The sequence below is a fragment of the Prionailurus bengalensis genome, chromosome D4 (assembly GCF_016509475.1).
Source record: "Prionailurus bengalensis isolate Pbe53 chromosome D4, Fcat_Pben_1.1_paternal_pri, whole genome shotgun sequence".
Lineage (NCBI taxonomy): Eukaryota > Metazoa > Chordata > Mammalia > Carnivora > Felidae > Prionailurus > Prionailurus bengalensis.
The window spans coordinates 83,070,707-83,090,201 of record NC_057359.1 but is presented as its reverse complement, the minus strand read 5'-3'; the positions used below and the strand labels follow the sequence as shown (position 1 = coordinate 83,090,201).

The following is a 19,495-nucleotide window of genomic DNA, read 5'->3' as shown; positions in this document are numbered from 1 at the left end:
TTTTAGTGTGCCCAAACCAGGCAGGTCTGAAGGGTTTTGGTGGTTTAGAGAGCACGTGGGGAGTGTGCTGTTTGGTCTTCTCTACACTTGGTAGGAGGGGCGTTCCGCTTTGTTTGGCAGCAACCTGAAAATGGTGTGAGATGAGAATTGGTAGCCAAAGGAGTTTAAAAGAGTATTAAAAGGAAAAAGAGTACTAAAAAGCAGCACTGGAATGTTGCCAACTACTTATAATCACTATTTTCCCTGGTTCTAACATGTTATTTTTAAGCCAATCAGCCATTGTAGTATTTCCAGACTTGGGCCTTTTTAAATCCTGGTACCCATGTTGTTTTAGCAGTGGATTCATGCTCAAAACAGAATGGCCTTAGTTTTAAGAGGGTCAGTCTTTGTAATGAGAGTCCTCTTGTCTCTTCTTTATCCTGTTCCTTCTTAAAATAGCAAGGAGGTAGGGTTTTCTTGAGAGACATTTAATGCAAACTTCACACTTATATGTATGAATTAGCGATGCATGAAATTTCCTCCAGTCGCCTATAAAATGTATTACAAATTATTGCAAATTATTTATACAAATTAATAAAGCTGAGATGTTTTTAAGGTTTTTTTTTAATTTTTTTTTTAAGTTTTTAAAGTTTTTGTTTTTGTTTTTGTTTTTTTTTTTTGAAGTAATTTCTACACCCAACATGGGGCTTGAACTCATGACCCTGAGATCAAGAGTTGCACGCTTTGGTGATGGAACCAGCCAGGCCTGGAGCCCTAAAGCTGAAATGTTTTAAAATGTGGTTACGGGGCGCCTGGGTGGCGCAGTCAGTTAAGTGTCCGACTTCAGCCAGGTCACGATCTCGCGGTCTGTGAGTTCGAGCCCCGCGTCAGGCTCTGGGCTGATGGCTCAGAGCCTGGAGCCTGTTTCCGATTCTGTGTCTCCCTCTCTCTCTGCCCCTCCCCCGTTCATGCTCTGTCTCTCTCTGTCCCAAAAATAAATAAATGTTGAAAAAAAATTTTTTTTAAATGTGGTTAGGAATCTAACAAAGAAAAATGAGAGAGCACGTTTTTACATGACTTCTTGTAGTGGTGATCAGTTTGGGAGAGGTATTCCTTAACTGACTTTAAAATCGAACTTTGGAAGAAATGCACAATGTGATTAGATCCAGCCTAGTTCGCCCCTCTTTTCCTCTCATGGCAACCACACCCCTCTACTTACCTACCTGTCTGGGTGATTACATTCTTGAAAGAAAGCAGAGTCTTTAAATAGTTCTAAAGGTTTTTTGTTTTGGTCACCAAATCCCCTGATACCTTTTTTTCTGTTGTTAGAAAATTTTTTTTCTTCTAAAATGCTTCTCTTTAGCTCACTCTCCCCTAATCAGGTTTCTCATATTTTTAAACAGAATGATTTGGGACAGACATGTCCCTTAATGGATCTGCTTTAACCCTTGCTTTGTATAATGGATCTTCTTTTTTTTATGTTTGTTTATTTTGAGAGAGAGAGAGAGAGAGAGAGAGAGAGAGAGAGAGAGAAAGCACGAGTGGGGGAGGGGGAGGGGCAGAGGGAGGGAGAGAAAGAATCCCAAGTAGGCTCCACACTGTCAGCCCAGAGCCCAATGCAGGCTCAGTCTCATGAACTGTTAGATCATGGCCTGAGCCAAAATGAAGAGTTGGACGTTCAGTCGACTGAGCCACCCACGTGCCCCTATAATGGTTCTTTCTTACATTTCGTTATGTTCCACACCCTGTAAGTGTTGATAACTTTTATTGATTAAAAAAAAAAAAACCCACCTCACTTTATTTTGGGGACTGTATTTTTTTCTCTTCTCTTTCCCTACTTGTAACCTTTGCATACTTTAATGCCGAAGAGATAATAATGATGGAGTTTACTTACAATAAACACAAAGGTTTTAATGTTACTATTTTTTTTTTATTACTTTGCAGTTGGCCCTGTCGAATGGATATGCCCAGATTCTGAGGCCCACAACCCCCCCACCCCCAATGTATTTATGATATCGTTTGCTTTAGAAAATATGTCAGCATGAGAGATGAGTAATGCCCTAGGTGATTACGTTCAAAAAAGAAAGCTTCCTAATCTTTTTAGTATTTGTACTTTTCTACCCCAAGGAACAGTAATGCAACTTTCCGACACTTCTAGTCTATATCAAGAGTGAGATTTTCACAGTCATCATCAAATCACCCGTTAACATTGACATCTTACTGTCTCTTGTGTTGTTTTAAGATTTTTCTTTCTGAAACTAGGACTTATGAAAAATAATAATGCCAGTGGCTCTTCAGAAGAAAGTGCTTTCTCATGTGTTACCTCACTTTATCCTCCTATCCTAAGAGATGAGAACGGGTGCTATTATCCTCATTTGAACAAACTCTAAGCTGCAGAGAAATTAGGATTTGCCCACAGCCCCCTTAGGCTGCTGGCACAACGTAGATGTCCATCTCCCAAATGAATACATTTTTCTAGAACATTGTTGTGGGAGCATCAGTCACCAAACAGAGCAGAAAGGAAGGAAATTTGTATTTGAGCCCTTAATTGACTCTAGTCAGCGTGCTGGACACGTCCACACTGGTACTTCATTTGTTTCTTCTAAAAGATGGATGATGGTGGTATCTCTTTTACAAAAGAGCAAAGGAAGTTTCCAAATGTGTAGCCCTCTGTCGGGCGGCACGGAAATGGTATTGGACTTGGGGTCCCGCCCACCATGTGTTTCTCAGTGTAGTTCAGGAAGTATTACAAGCACGCATTAAAGAGTATCTCTCCAAATGGACAGTGAGGTTAGAGAAGACTGAGATGGTCAGAGAAAACTTCTTACGGTGGGGGAGACGTGGGTTGAGTCTGCAAGGACAGTAAGAAGGGGGTAAGTGGAAGGGAGAGCCTCCCTCCCCATCTGTGCTGAAGAGCAAAGCAGAGGAGAAACCACGAGTGAGCCTAGAGCTTGCTCAGCCAGAGCAGATGGAGCCTGTTGGGGAGAGGGTGACGTGTACCGTGATAGCTTGGGCTCTGGCTACAGGAGGCCTTGAAAGTGTGTGGGAGCAAGATGAAATTCATCTGGTTCAGACGTCCCATTTTACAGAAGGGAAACCAGGATTTGTAGAGGTGAAATGATTTACTTATGGTCACAACGAAGTAATCACAGCTGGGAAAGAAACACATACTTTTACTCCTAGTGCAGAGTTATTTCCACCCTATGCTGTACTTGAGGCTCTTGGTGGAAAGGAGTCTTGACGTGACCTGTTGAATGGCTCAGTCGGTTAAACGTTGGGCTTCGGCTCAGGTCATGATCTTGCGGTTCGTGAGTTCGAGCCCCATGTCAGGCTCTGTGCTGACAGCTCAGAGCCTGGAGCCTGTTTCGGATTCTGTGTCTCCCCCTCTCTCTTTCTCTCTCAAAAATAAACATTAAAAAAATTTTTTTTTAAAAAAGAGGGAAGAAAAAAGATTTATGTGCCATTTCATACCATGGTGCTACTTGCTTGCCCTTGGTAGCTGGCAACCTGCTTCAGTCGGAGCACTCAGGAGACTCGCTGGAGGATGGAAAAGCTCTTCCTTCCTTCCAGGTTTGTGCTTCTCCTCTTTCAGAACCCAGCAAGTCAGCCACCGTTCGATTGCCCTATAAATCATCCTGTACCCCAGTACACACAGATGACATGAGCACAGGATGAAATGACATGATCTTTTAAGGGTCAAGGGAAGGTGCAGTTTGTTGGTTTAGGATGTAACCAGGGATGCAGATGGGATTCACACGCTGTTTGCTGTTTTGTTATGTATCTGTTATGTGCCAGGCAGTGTGCTGTGTTCTCCTGTACTAAAGGTTTACACATTTGACAGCTTACCATCACCATAATGCCAAATATGAGGAAACGGGCTCAGAGAGCTTCAAAACCTTGCCCGAGGTCCCACTCCTAGTAAGTGGTAGAGCAGCTCTCAGAACCCACATTTATCTGACTTCCAATTCCACCTTACTTTTTCTCTATCACACCACCTCCATTAGATCCATCACACCAGAAATAAAGTAACCAGGGGCACCTGGGCGACTCAGTCGGTTAAGTGTCTGACTCTTGGTTTTGGCTCAGATCACAATCTTACAGTTTGTGGATTCGGGCTCCGCATCAGACTCTCTGCTGACAGCACGGAGCCTGCTTGGGATACTGTCTCCCTCTTTTTCTGCTCCTCCCCTGTGTGCACGCGTGCACACGTCCTCTCTCTGTCTCTCAAAAATAAACATTACAAAAATTAAAAAGAAATAAAGAAATACCAAAAAAAAGTCAAAGTTTCTTTCAAAGCAATGTATATTTGTTGTAGAAAAGCAGAAAATTCTAATGGAAGAGAACGAAACCTAAGGCAGAAAATGAAACTGATGTGCGTGATTAGTGTGTCAGTCTCTGCCTGCCCAGACCTTGGCCCTTATTCTGTGTCTATACATTCATCATATTCTGCTTTGTGAAACCGGATTCGTTTGGCCCACTTTCATCCCTGTCTGTCGTCTTTGGTTTTGTCCCGTGACTTTTCTTACCAAGGTCATCTGCAACCTCTGTTTTGCTCCTCGCGCCTTGTGGTCACTGTCCACGGCATTTGACAACAGTGAAGCAGCAGGGCTTTAGTGGGCAGATCACTGGGGGTAGCAGCCTGGAGGACCTAGGTTTTATTTTTTGTTCTGCCACCGACTTGGTGCCTGATGTGTGGCAAGTGACGTTTCCCCTAAGGGCCTTAGTTTTCTTCATGGGTAAAATGAGGGGACTGGATTAGATCTCTCCTGTTCCTTCTGGTTTTGATACTGTTTTGATTTTCCAGTTTAGGATTCAGTTTTGCTCTGTCAGGTTCATGCAGGCGAAGGAGTGGAGAGATCTCTCTAAATCATCTGGTGAGTTTCTCGAGCAGATAGGTATTGCCCTGTATCTGGCAGTGTGTAACCTACTCTAGGTCCCCAGACATTTTGGGTCAATGCCATTCTTGCCACTTGGATCTTTGAGCTTGGAATGTGAGAAACTTGAGTCTTAGGCAGATGAAAGGTTTATGGAAGGAGGCTTTGAGGCTCATGTAACTTAAGGTTGAGATGTGGTAGTATGATAAAACCTGATCCCTGCCCGATGTCCTGTATGCACAGAAGGAAAGGAAAAGCAGCACTAGGGGGGCCCTGCAGTGGTGCTTGACAGGTAATTGTTAGTGAGCCATATTAAATTGAGGATGACAGAACGTTAGGTTCCATGTCTCGAATTTTATAATTTCATAACGACTATTTTCACTTTGTATCTACTATATGCTGGTTACTTTGCATACATTGTTTCTACTCCCCAAAACCACTCTGCAAAGTGTTTTCATTTTGTAGGTGAGGGTCAGAGAGGTACAAACTTGCCTGCCCTCCCAGAGCTAATGACCAGCATATCTGGGATTCGAATCCAAAGGCCTGTTTCTTCCCGGTCCTGCGTCATGAATCTCTGCCTCTGGTGAATCATCAAGAGCAGCTTAAAAACCAGTTCTGCTATTTCTCTATCCTCTTGTTCCCGTTCATTGTCCTTCTTGGAAGAGTTAGCTACACACTCCAGCTTACCCCTCAGCCCTCTTCAGTCTTTCTTCTGCCTCTGTCATTCACCTCGAGCTTTTCTTATCAAGGGCATCTGCAACCTGTATATCGCTCACCTCAACTTTTCTGTCCCATCTTGATTCATGGGTACAGTTGACCATTCCTTCCTGCCTGTTCTCCACTTTTCCTTTGATGGTCTTTTATCTATGGGTAATCTCGTCCTGATCCTCTTTTGTTTCTCTGAATGCTCTGGCTAAGTGACCTTGTATTTTACTGTGACATTAAATACATCTGGGTGTAGACGACATCAATTTATAGCTCCAACCCAAACCTTCCCTCTGATTTCCTAGGTAGTACGTTCAACCATGTACTTGACATTTCTATCTCAGGGTTTCTCAGACTTACCATATCCTGAATGGAACTCTTAGCTCTCCCCCCAAACTGGTGTTTTGTATCATGAAAGAGTAATTTGCTGTCTTTCTACTCTCCGTACATCTGCAAGCCTGTCATTATGCACACCAGCTGGCTGTAATTTGGAACTCTCCACCCGGACCCCACCTTCACTCTTCCCACCATGAGTTAAGCCTCTACCTTGTCTCACCTGGACTAGTCCAGTAGCCTCCTGATTATTTTCTCTGCCTCTACTTCTGCCTTCTCCTAAACTATTCTCCACGTAACATTTACAATTGGATTAGACTGTTATTCCCTTGATGAAAACCTGTCAGTGGCTTTCCATCACCTTTACAAAAAACAAACAAAAAAAAATCCCAAATTTTTACCATGACCGATGAGGCTTTCTGTATGATCTGGCTTTTGCTTTTATCTAGCAACTTCCTATCATGCCACTTTCCCTTTAGCTGCACTGGTGTCCTTTGAGATCCTTGAACATGCCTAGCTCTTTCCCACCTGAGAATCTTTGCCCTGCTCATTCCTCTGCCTGAAACACCCAGTCCCCTGTTTCTGAAGTCATTGCTCCGGCTCGTCCTTTGTCATCTTTGAGAAGCTGTCTCTAACCTCCTTGTCTGAATAGGGCTTTGCCTTTTCTTGCATTTTCTTCCCTCCTTGTTCTTACTTTGGTTTCATAAAACACTGGTACAAGCTGTATGCTTTGTGGTACACTTGTTTATTCCTTTCCAGCTAGCTGGGAATCTCTGTAGCAGGACAGATGGTGAGCACTTTTTACGGGATGGCAGTCTAGTAGTTGCTCATGTAAGATGGACAGCTAAACTGAAAGTGAGATAATACGGAAAATCCCATCTCTCCCTGGAAGGTTGAAATCACCCTGTCTGTTGACATGCTTCCTGTCATTTATACACTGAACCTGTAAATAACTTCGAGATTAAGCAAAATGCTGCTGGAGGAGCCTTGAATGGTTCACAGGCATTTCCAAGTCAGCCTGAATGTTAACATCTGGTTTGAATATTCGTTGCTTTTCTCCCTTGTTTTCCATATTCATCTAGGCTTGGGAAGTGCAGTGAAGGGTGGTGTTGGCCCTGGTCTCCTGGGCTTATTTCTGGAAATACTCAAATTTGGTTTCCCTTGCTCAGTGGGCAGTGGGTCTGTTTGAGAAGACAACTATCTGGATCCCTCACATACCTGAGTTCCTTCAGTGGAGTTGAACGCTGGAGGTGAGGGAAGGGTTTCATCGTGTTTAGTGGAGGCTGGCAGGATGGAGAGGGCTTTGAAGCAGAATGGGGCTTGGAATTTCGTTTTAGTCCTGATACCTTGAGAAAACAAAACCAACAAAACAAAAAGACCGTGTGCCTCAGTTTTCCCATCTTATAAAGCAAGAGACTCGAGCTAGATGGTTTCTGCAGTTCCTCCCCGTTTTAATCATTGTGAAATCTCTGATCCCTGTTAAAAAGTTCTGGATTCTGATACTGGAGGTAGACACAAACCCTGCAGCGTCTAACGGAGCAGACCCTTTCCCCAAAGTCATTTTTATGGAGAAAGAGTGAAACTCTCCCAGAGTACAGCAGCAAGCGGAGAGGGAATGACAAGATTCCTCAGAGATTGAGAACCCTTCAACTTAACCTCTGAGCACCCTTGCCTAACTTTTAGTTTATTGCAGATTGTCCAAGGAGAAGAGATTTGAGAGTTTGCTGCTTTCGGACCCCTTTTGCTTGTTTGTTTAAGTGGCTTGTACTTTATTAGTGTTTAAACTTTTTTTTTTAATCTTTTTTTATTTTTGAGAGAGAGTGCACACGATTGGGGGAGGGGCGGAGAGAGGGAGACAGAATCCGAAGCAGAATCTGAGCTATGAGCACAGAGCCTGATGAAGGGCTCAAACCCACAAACCATGATATCGTGACCTGAGCTGAAGCTGGATGCCTAACTGAATGAGCTACTACTACCCAGGCGCCCCTACCCTGTTAGGATTTAAAAACGGTGAATCAACTGAGAATAACAAATGTTGTCTCCTAAGCTGTGTCCCTTTACTCGTTTACATTACTGTAAGCATGAGCAGCTCCCTTGGTCTCCCAAAGGACTGTCCTTTACTGAAAAGATGCGACTGAGAAGAGAGAAAGGCAGGCTTCCTTTCTCCACTCGTAAGGATTACAAAAATGAGTCCGTCAGGAAGATGCTGAGCAAACGCATGATTTTAATATGAATTTTTGTTTTCCTTCCGACAGTAACTTGACAGCTTGAGTCTCTCTTATTAATTGTTTTTATTATGGACTGGCCTTTATGGTAAATGCTTACCTCACTTATTCCCAAAACCTCCTTTGGGTTGAGCAGTGGTCTCTCATTGTTATTCCAGGTAAAGAAACTGAGGTGCTTAGAGGTTAAGTAACTTGCTAAATGAAGGCCCCGTTAGCAAGTGATTGAGTTGGGATTTGAACCAAGTAAATGAGTAATGAATCTTTCTTTGAGCCTAGGATGTCGCTAAAAGCATTTTCAGCATTTTTAATGGTGGTGAAAAGATAAATAGGGAAATTAATGACACTCACTTCACAAACCAAGTTGTGTTCATTCTGTGTCCTTTTCCTAAGGATCCCGGGTGTTTTCTTTTCATTCAGTCCTATCAATACCCTTTCCTTCTCAGATGCCTCATTTTAAACATTCTAGAAGTGAAATCGCACCCTGAGTTAAAATAATGAACAGTCATATTTTATATGATCACATAATAGTATGTCACAAAAGCATGACCTTATTTGTAATTTAGAAATCATTGTGACCTGTTGCTTTAAATATTTTAATAATTCAAGTTTTTTTCTCCTCCCCCCAGTGAGGCCCACTTTTCTCCCCAATCACTTTAATTATGTGAGCTAGAATCCTGTTTCTCACACATCTTCAGTTCTCAACCTTGTTAAAATTAATCATATAATCCCCCTTTAAAACATAGTATTAAATCACCATAGTAACACAGTATCCAAGCTTTATTGATAAAACATAACAGCCATAGGAAGGTAGAGTTTGGTGTCCCCTGGACAGCTCTATAACTTTTATAGAAATGTGTTCCTTCTCCTGGCTTGTGTAAGGTGGAGGGGTAGCATTACTTACACCTGTTTTATTACACGTTGCTTTTAAATTGCCACCTTGTTTTTGCTCACCTTCCTAGTTAAGAAGGGAGAGTGGAACACTTTCTTTTCTTTCTGAATTATTTTCTTGTACTCTGTAACCACCCTCTAGGGGATGGAATTGTTTCCTTAAACATGACCAGGTAGGGTCCATTGACCCTGTTGTACTGGGATACCTTGAAAGTCTCTTTCATTTTAATTTTCTGGTGTGGCTTGTATAAGGAAGTGTTAGAAATGAAGGCTATCCATATTTGAAAAATTAACTACATATCCTATTCCAAAGACTCAGTAAATCTGTCTGCCTTTGGAAGGGGCTTGGTGAATGATTTTTCATTTCTGCTGGCATCTTATAAAGTAAATTACAGGTGAGAGCATTGATTTGAGTATTTATCAATTTGAGTATATTTTGTAAAATACAATATATGTAAAATACAATGTAAGTTAATGAGTTAGTTTAATAATTCAATGTCAAATTCTAAAATATTATGGTAGCATAGATTTGTGTATTAGAATTTGGAATATTTAAGTTTTTAAAAAGGAATCCAAGCTAAGTGGTAAACCGATTTTAAAAAGGGGGTTTTAAAAACATTTTGCAAACGCCAGAAACATTTCTAGATTAATCTGATTAGTAACACTTTTTAATCTCTTGAAACATATTTCCTATTTTATGTTTTATGCGTGGCTTGCTGATTTTTGTGTCGATGCAGGAATTTTTGGCTTTTTTTCTTTACTGTTTGTCTTTAAAGCCTGTTTCCATTTCTTAGCACCTTGCATTATTAAGACATTTGGTATTTCTGTCCTGTAACATACATGTTCCTCCTGAACCCCAATGTTGTGAAAGATACAAGGATTCAGGACAATAGTAACTAACCTTGCCCTCTTGAATTCCACCTCCTCCCCTTGGAAACTCTGTGAGCATGATTCGCTTACATGCCTATTCCGTCCTGTAGTTGCCTTTCCTGTAAAATGGGAACATCATCTAAATTCCAGGGTTGTTTGGAGAATAAATGAGATGGAATGTATCAAGTGTCCAGCTTGGTGACTGGCACACAGTAGACACTTAAGTTCTGTTGCCATTTTGTTTTCTGAACTAGAGGAATGGTCAGGTGAACATCGTTAACAGCAAGCTGGCAGGGTAGGCTTTGGCGTCACAAAGGCCTAGGTTTAAAACCCAGCTTTTTGCAGCTAACCAGCTGGCACCTTAGGCAGTGCTGCCCTAGGCTGTTGCCTTGTCTATAAAATGAGGTTAATAGAATGCTCCTTTCAGGATTCGGTGGAATGATTAACAGGGCTACCTGCCTGAACTCAATCTGTGGAAGGCATGGGAGCTCCAATGAGGTGATGAGGCGGTCACTATGTATAAAATGAGGTTAATAGGATGTGTCTTCAGGATTTGATGAGATGATTAACAGGGCTACCTGCCTGAACTCCGTAAATGGAAGGTTTGGTAGCTACTTTGGTAGTGAGGTGGTCACTAGAATGGGCTGCTTGCGGTCTTTTTTGTTTGTTTGTTTGTTTGTTTGTTTTTTACTAGCTCACAGTCTGTTCCCTTCAAGTGTGTAAATTTTGAGTTCATTTGTAAAGAGTTTCACTGAGAAAGGAAATGTTACAGGTTCGACTTGTCGTGATTAGATACTTTATCAAGAAACTCACTGCACATTCGTTTTTCTCTTTGTTCTGTCTTTGCCGCAGCCTCACAGTTAGCCAAGTTGGCCAGAACTTCACGTTCGTGCTCACTGACATTGACAGCAAACAGAGATTCGGGTTCTGCCGCTTATCTTCAGGGGCGAAGAGCTGCTTCTGTATCTTAAGGTAAGGGAGAGTGGCTTTGGCTCTTGGCTACTTCCGTGAAACAATGTCAGCCTCCACGTTGTTCCTCTGCAATTAAATTTTCCAGCTGTTCTCCTTATTTTCCTATCTGTTTCCCACAAGTCACTGCATTCGGGGAGAAGGACTCCACAGCGTTGTTCTTGCACTCTAAGTTCTGCAGATAATTGTATTTATTTGCATCACGTCCCTTGGGTGGGAAAGGGATCATGGCTTCTGTGGAGTTTGTGGAAGCTGGGGAGTCAGCATGGCTTCGGTTTGTCCCGCTGTTATCTGGAGCTGTCAGAAATTCGCCTGTTAGGCTTTCCCTTGGACATTTTGTGTATGTAAGATTATTAATAAAGTATGTGTCTGCAGCTCAGGACGTCTTGCAGACACTGATTGTGTCCTCCTCAAAGTAACACCCTTGCCCTCTCTGGGTCAGTGAGGGAGTAACTGTTTCCCCAACTGGGCTACTTCTCTAGAGGTTTGAAAAAAGTATGGGATCCTGGAAGAAGGCTTCTTTAGGTCTTCCAAACCCCTTTGTACACCAGAACCACACTTGGCCTAATGCTCTGTTTCCTCCTGCCAGAGGGCCAAGGTGTGTTCCGAGGAGGCGAGGAGGGGGAGGATGTGTGGAAATCCGATTTTGGAGCTGCTGGCTCTGTGGGCTCCTGCTGGGCGCCTCCTAAGGGGGAAGTAAAGGCATCCCACACACTCTCCTCTCCATCTGCCTCGGTTAAGTAGGTGTCAGAGGGGCCTGCCTCCTGTCTCTCTCTGCTCGTGTGGAGCAGCCCCGGGCAGGACAGCAGGGAGGCGCCCCTGACAAAACCCGGGTCCCCAGTCTTGGGCTTGCGCCCAGGGATAAAAGGCCAGACTCTATGAATTCCAGAAAGAGTGGTTCTCTGGTACATTAGTTTTTGCACTTTCTTCCTCTCCTCACCAAGAAAAGACCTCCCATCCCAGCCCCCCAAACACATACACACTCCTACCATAGGAGAAAGAGGGGCTGACTTTCGAAGTACCTTTGCTCAATAACTGTCAGTCTGGCTTACATTTCTCCGCACAAATGTTGTTATTGTTGTTGTTAATCAGCAAAGTCAGCTCTCTTCTTCACCAAGCATAAGGTCTGTAATTCGGCCCTAGAGGGCAACCGCTGGAAAGACCACGGGAAGGAGGTACAATGCGGATGCTCTGTGAGATTAAATGTGTGTAACTGCTCTCAAGCTGGCTCAGGAGCCCAGGCCCAAGGGTTACCCACTTGGAGCATTAGCGTCTGATGTAAATGATGATTTACATTTTGATTCAGCAATGTTGGATTATTTTTTTCTTTTTAAACAAAGTTTTCTCTTCCATTTTGCCTAACGTTGCATTTTAGACTTGGCTAGGGCGCTGATATTTATATAGTCATTTAGAGGAGATGGGGGTTTAAGACAAGTTCTTAAAGTTTTGCAGAAAGGCTTTTTTGTTGTTGTTTTTTGTTTTTGCATAATGTTTTGGTTTACAATGTTTCTTCCTTTCAAAGCTGGGATGTGCATGTTTGGGGGGCGGGGTGGGACTCTGAACTGGCACTATCTCGTTCACTCAAGAAATTTCTGAGAGTGTGAGAGTGGAAAACTGTTGATGTAAAAACATCAACAGTGTGTATTTGACTTTGCGTGTCTGTGCGTAGGGTCATGGATGGCATGCTTACAAGAAGCTGGTTGATTAGCCTTCATGCTGCCATCATTTAGAATGAAAAAAAAGCAGCAATTGGACTGTTTTCTCTCTGTTATCCCAGCTTGGAACTGTGGGAAGAATTTGGTGGGTTAATTCATTCATTTGTTCGTCAGCCCTTACTTGAGTGCCTAGTATTAGCTGGTCCCTGCCCTAGAGGAGTTCCCAGAACAAACGGGAGAAGTATGATCATGCTGTAGTATGCTATATATAAAGCATAGGACGGTTCCGCGGCACAATGTCTCCTTACTATTGATGTTCTAGGGCCGGAGGATAGGGATTGTGGTTAAAAATAGAGTCCAGATGAAGTCTGGGACACACGTTTCACGGGTATTCAGCATGGCGGGCGGAAAGCTCACTTCCCTTGCCCAGGTTGTACATATGCAAAAAGCATGCACAGGGCCACCTCCCCCTGTGGCTTCGTTTGGGAACATTGCTGAATTGAGACTGGCATTTGAATGGAAGGGTCTGCTGTTCACCATGGGTGACCAGTTGGCAGCATGTTCAGTGGAGAGTGGAGAGGTCTGCCGGGAGAATGCAGGTGCGATTTAGGCCTAGGTTCTATTATTAGCATTTTCAGTCTCCTTGCTTTTTCGAGATGCTTCATCTCCTTGCTTGTTTTTCAGATGCTTTTCCTTTATTATTATTATTTTTTAATGTAATTTATTGTCAAATTGGCTAACATACAGTGTGTAAAGTGTGCTCTTGGTTTCTGGGGTAGGTTCCCGTGGTTCAGTCACTTACATATAACACCCAGTGCTCATCCCAACAAATGCCGTCCTCAATGCCCATCACCCATTTTCCCTTCTCCCCCAGCCCTCCATCCACCCTCAGTTTGTTCTCTGTATCTAAGAGGCTTTTATGTTTTGCCTCCCTCCCTCCCTCTATTTTTTTCCCCTTCCTCTCCCCCATGATCTTCTGTTAAGTTTCTCAAGATCCACATATAAGTGAAAACATATGATATCTGTCCTCCTCTGACTGACTTATTTCACTTAGCATAACAGTCTCCAGTTCCATCCACGTTGCTACAAAAGGCCATATTTCATTCTTTCTCGTTGCCATGTAGTATTCCATTGTATATATAAACCACATCTTCTTTACCTTTTCATCAGTTGATGGACATTTGGGCTCTTTCCATAATTTGGCCACTGTTGAAAGCGCTGCTGTAAACATTGGGGTACAAGTGCCCCTATGTATCAGCGCTCCTGTATCCTTGGATAAATTCCTAGCAGTGCAATTGCTGGGTCATAGGGTAGTTCTATTTTTAACTTTTTGAGGAACCTCCACACTGTTTTCCAGAGAGGCTGCCCCAGTTTTCATTCCCACTAACAGTGCAAGAGGGTTCCTGTTTTTCCACATCCTCACCAGCAATAGATGCTTTCCCTTTAGTTCACCAGTGCCTTGAGGTCCAGTGTCTGTTCGCAGTGTGCCCGGTGCTCTAGCTCGTGTGCTCATGAGCCACCTCTACTTGTGCTCTCCATTTCTTCTCATGGTGGGGAGGGCTGGGTAGCTCCCAGTGATTGTGTCTTGTGCAGACATCGTCTCCACTGTTCTAGGATTTGGCTTCTTAGGATCGCTCCCTCTCTGACTGCTCTCCCAAGCTCATGTGCTTCCTGGCCCATATGAGTCTCTGGGCCTTTCTGCCTTCACACCTTTATCCATCCACCCACAGCAGCTTTTTCCAGGCAGAAGTAATCATCCTCACCTCTGGGGGCACCTAGCATGCTTTGCATACTTCAGTTACATGCTCATAAACCTGGATCATCCTTTTACCTCTTCCTCCTCTTCCTCTAAAATGAACTCATTAAGGGTAAAGATAGTGTCTTAAGCAACTTTGTATCTCCAGCACTTAGTGCAGTCCTTGGCCAACATACTGTGTGCATGGCCTTCAGACACGGAGATGTATTCCATTTGAATGCAAGAATAGGACACTGAAGGCTCTGAGTGACAGGACAGGCCTCATGGGACACCAGTTCAAGAGAAAGTGTGAAATACAGTAGTAGAGAGATGTGGTTCATACTCTCAGACTTATTTCTGTTAGTTACAAGAGGTACTCTTGAATCTCACTGTGGAGATCTAGTGTTGAATGACAGGCATTGTGTCCATAAAGTCCGTAAAGGACTAGGCCATCAGTATTAGAAACTTTAAACTTAATTTCACAATGAAAGGTTCTTAGAGACCTGTCATAGAATATAAGTTATTGGGTCCATTGTTAGAAGTGTTGTCTGTTCCTTCCCCCTAGAATATAAGCTCCATGAAGCCTGGGAATTTTTATCTGTTTTGTTCCCAAATATACCCAACGTATAGAGTAATGGCTATGCATAGTAGGCACTTAGTAATACTTGTTTCATGAAGGAAAGAATTCCTGATGAATAAGCCCTGTGTTTATTTTTAACACAGGTTTAATTCTGTCACCAGCTAACCTTGACAGAAATGTAGTTGTGCTAGGGTATGAACAAGTCTCATTAACACAAATACCATGGTTTGTAAAGTTCAAATGCATTATTTTGTCCCACGGTTGACTAGTTCTTTATATTTAGGCATTTTACTTTTCCTTGAGTTTTGCCATAATATTATTTAACTATTTGCTGGATGGTAGTCAATACTGGATTAAAAGCACAGCTGGGGATGGGGGTACCTGGGTGGCTCAGTCGGTTAAGCATCTGACTTTGGCTCAGGTCATGATCTCATGGCTCGTGAGTTCGAGCCCTGCATCGGGCTCTGTGCTGACAGCTCAGAGCCTGGAGCCTGTTTCGGATTGTGTCTCCCTCTCTCTCTGTCCCTCCCTTGCTCCCCCTCTGTCTCTCTGTCTCTCTGTCACTCTCTCTCTCTCTTTGTCTCTCTCTCAAAAATAAACAAACATTAAAAGAATTAAAAAAGCACAGCTAGAGAGCAATAGATATGGGTAAGTTTGTCCTTCTTCATTATAAACCCAGGAATGTGAGACAGAATTAGCATTTTCAGGTAGCACCAGCTGAGTCTGTTATGGTATAAGCATTTACCTCTGAAATCCTTCAAGTGTCATAAAGTGACCTAGAACCATACTTTTTTCATGACTTCCGACTTGTCCAAATGGCACATGTTTCATCAAGGCTAAAACTGTATGAAATATGTTATTTATAGCCAACTTCTGGTTGTGGAGAAACAGAAGGAGCGTAAGAGTTCAAAGCCATAACTGTGTTGTTTGTGGGTGTGGATTATGGGAGATATGTCACATAATAATTAAATTTTTTACTTTTTATAAAGGAGCTTTTTAAATTTTTTTCGAATCTTTATTTATTTTTGAGAGACAGACAGAGTGCAAGTGGGGGAGGAACAGAGGGAGAGGGAGACATAGAATCCAAATCAAGCTCCAGGCTCCAAGCTGTCAGCACAGAGCCTGACTCGAGGCTTGAACTCAGGAACCGTGAGATTGTGACCTGAGCTGAAGCTGGTCGCTTAACCAACTGAGCCACCCAGAAGCCCCAAAAGGAGCTTTTTAACAAAAATTTTTTATTTAATTAATTATTTTTTAATTTACATCCAAGTTAGTTACCATATAGTGCAACAATGATTTCAGGAGTAGATTCCTTAATGCCCCTTACCTGTTTAGCCCATCCCCCCTCCCACCACCCCTCCAGTAAAAGAGTCTCTTATGTTTTTGTCCCCCTTCCCGTTTTTATATTATTTTTGCTTCCCTTCCCTTATGTTCATCTGTTTTGTATCTTAAAGTCCTCATATGAGTGAAGTCATAAGATATTTGTCTTTCTCTGACTAATTTCATTTAGCATAATACCCTCTAGTTCCATCCATGTAGTTGCAAATGACAGGATTTCATTCTTGTTGATTGTTGAGTCAATACTGTATTGTGTGTGTATGTATGTGTATATATATATATATATATATATATATACCACATCTTCTTTATCCATTCGTCCATCGATGGACATTTGGGCTCTTTCCATCCTTTGGCTATTGTCGATAGTGCTGCTATAAACATGGGGGTGCATGTGCCCCTTCGAAACAACATACCTGTATCCCTTGGATAAATACCTAGTAGTGCAATTGTTGTGTCGTAGGGTAGTTCTATTTTTAATTTTTTGAGGAACCTCCATACTGTTTTCCAGTATGTTTTCCAGTATGTTTTCTAGTGGCTGCACCAGCTTGCATTCCCACCAACAATGCAAAAGAGATCCTCTTTCTCCACATCCTCGCCAACATCTGTTGTTGCCTGAGTTGTTAATGTTAGCCATTCTGACAGGGGTGAGGTGGTATCTCATTGCAGTTTTGATTTGTATTTTCCTGATGATGAGTGATATTGAGCATCTTTTCGTGTGTCGCCTAGCCATCTGGATGTCTTCTTTGGAGAAGTGTCTATTCATGTCTTTTGCCCATTTCTTCACTGGATTATTTGCTTTCTGCGTGTTGAGTTTAATAAGTTCTTTATAGATTTTGGATACTAACCCTTTATCTGATATTTCCTTTGCAAGTATCTTCTCCCATTCTGTAGGTTGCCTTTTAGTTTTGCTGATTGTTTCCTTCGCTGTGCAGAAGCCTTTTATTTTGGTGAGTTTATTTTTGCTTTTGTTTCCCTTGCCTCTGGAGACATGTTGAGTAAGAAGTTGCTGCGGCCGAGGTCAAAGAGGTTTTTGCCTGCTTTCTCCTCGAGGCTTTTGATGGCTTCCTGTCTTACATTTAGGTCTTTCATCCATTTTCAGTTTATTTTTGTATATGGTGTAAGAAAGTGGTCCAGGTTCATATTTGTGTTCTACAATTTTCTTATGTATGGGAATCTTATTTAAGCTCTTGAGAAAGTTTAAGTTGCTTTTTTTTTTTTAATGTTTGTTTATTTTTGAGAGAGACAGAGACAGAGTGCCAGTGGAGGAGGGACAGAGAGAGAGGGAGACACAGAATCCAATCTGTTATCACAGAGCCCGACGTGGGGCTTGAACCCATGAACTATAAGATCATGACCTGAGCCAAAGTTGGGCATTTAACAGACTGAGCTACCCAGACGCCCCTGAGTAACTCCCTTAGTACCTATATCAAACTGTTCAGTCCCTATTATACATTTTGGGAAGAAATAACTTGTTTCATCAAGACAGGATCTAAATTTTTTTTTTAGTTTAACATGTAAGATTTTTCTTCAATTAATGAGTATCTTAGTAGGTAGTATAAACCAGGAATGAACAGTGTGTAACACTTGGTCTTTGGCTTTTTATTCACTTTAAGTTCCCTTGATACAGAGGTAAAGATCTCTCCCCAGTTCTCTATAAGAACCTTTCAGGTATCATGTTCAGATATCATTCAAGATTTTGATGAGCTGAACTTTTTTTTTTTTTTTTAATTTTTTTTTTTCAAAGTTTATTTATTTTTGGGACAGAGAGAGACAGAGCATGAAAGGGGGAGGGGCAGAGAGAGAGGGAGACACAGAATCGGAAACAGGCTCCAGGCTCTGAGCCATCAGCCCAGAGCCTGACGCGGGGCTCGAACTCACAGACCGCGAGATCGTGACCTGGCTGAAGTCGGACGCTTAACCGACTGCGCCACCCAGGCACCCCTGAGCTGAACTTTTAAAGTTGGTCTTACAAACTGAAAACAATATATACTTTTGGTCCTTTACCAAATTTAAAACTTAATATGCTTCTGGGTGCACCGTTCCCAGACCACCTCTGATTTTGTTACTTCCCCTCCTGTTTCGGTTTGGCTACGCTTACTATCCTAGGAGCCACTAAGTCTTTGGGAAGGGACTATGTAAACAAGGAAAATATGATGTGATAAGTGCTATTTAAATCAAAAATATGTATGTGCGAGTTTCTTTGGGGTCACTGATTAGGCAGTGCCCATCTCTGGCTTGGAATCAGAGAAAGTGTTGCTGACGGTTTCCAGTTAAACTAGGTCTTACAGAATCACTGGGGGCTGGTCTGGAGGAGAATTGGAGAAGAGCTTTCTAGGCAGTGAGAACTGACATGTAAGGCCCAGAGAAATGAAGGATATAGCAAGATGGAATACTGATGTGATGGTAGGGGATGATACCATAAATGTCTTGGGGCCAGGTTGGGAAAGCCCTTGTGGGACATGCTCAAGAATTTGGATTTACCCCATAGCAAATGGAGCATGCTCAGATGATAGGGCAGGCGTTAGAAATATGGATGTTTATAGACCAAAAGGAAAGTGGCTTTTTATACATGTAACTGGTATTTACACATGCTTGGGATTTTCTGGATAGTGTTAGAAGGGTTGCTGCACATCACCTTGGGGGTAGCACTCTGATTTAGATGAGAAGTTTTAAGCCTCAACTTTAGTTGTTTGTTTGTTTTAAACTATAACAACGAAATACATTTCTGGGACCTTGCTGGGGAATTACTGTCCTTTCCATGCAGATTGGCATATGGGCTTGTGTTTCAACATTAATTGTGTTAAGTGATAACCCATCTTCCTTCTGGAATACTTTCTGACTTAATGGCAGGAACAACTATTGCGTCCTTTTTCATCTGAATTGTACTCATTTCTACTATAAACACAGAAGAGCTCAGTTTTCACAGAGAAAAAAGAAGCTAGAAGTAATAAAATAGTGTGGTTTTAAGAACTTTGGTTTCTCCCCCTAACTGTTCTAGTGTTTTTAAAACAAGACATATAGTTCAGGAGAAAAATCAAAGGACTCTTTCCTTAAGCAGGTGCGGTGGCAGAGCCCTTTTGGATGGATTGTGTGTTAGCTGCTTTGGTTTAAAATAAGTGTATGGGGGGTGGGGAAGGGAGTCGGGAAGGAAGGCAGTGGGGACGGCTCCCAGATTTTTACCTTGAAAGCAGGTGCTGCTGAAATATTCCAGAAACAGATGGAATCTCCTATTCTTGTTTTAAGCTATTTATGGTTGTCTCGCCTGAGGGTACCCTGCTATACAAAACTACACAGCCTGATGTTTGAGGGCAGTTTGGGCATCAAAGCTGGGGCCCCTCTGG

At 42.5% G+C, this 19,495-nt stretch overlaps 1 protein-coding gene across 9 annotated transcripts in view; it reads left to right on the top strand.

The window, feature by feature from the left end:
- Window positions 1-19,495, top strand: part of DENND1A (DENN domain containing 1A) — a 513,010-nt gene that overhangs the window by 156,778 nt on the left and 336,737 nt on the right. For all 9 annotated transcript variants that reach the window (XM_043566883.1, XM_043566886.1, XM_043566881.1 and 6 more), the window contains one exon: window positions 10,727-10,846. In XM_043566883.1, the coding sequence (XP_043422818.1) occupies window positions 10,727-10,846 (120 nt within the window). The remainder of the gene's footprint in view (window positions 1-10,726; window positions 10,847-19,495) is intronic.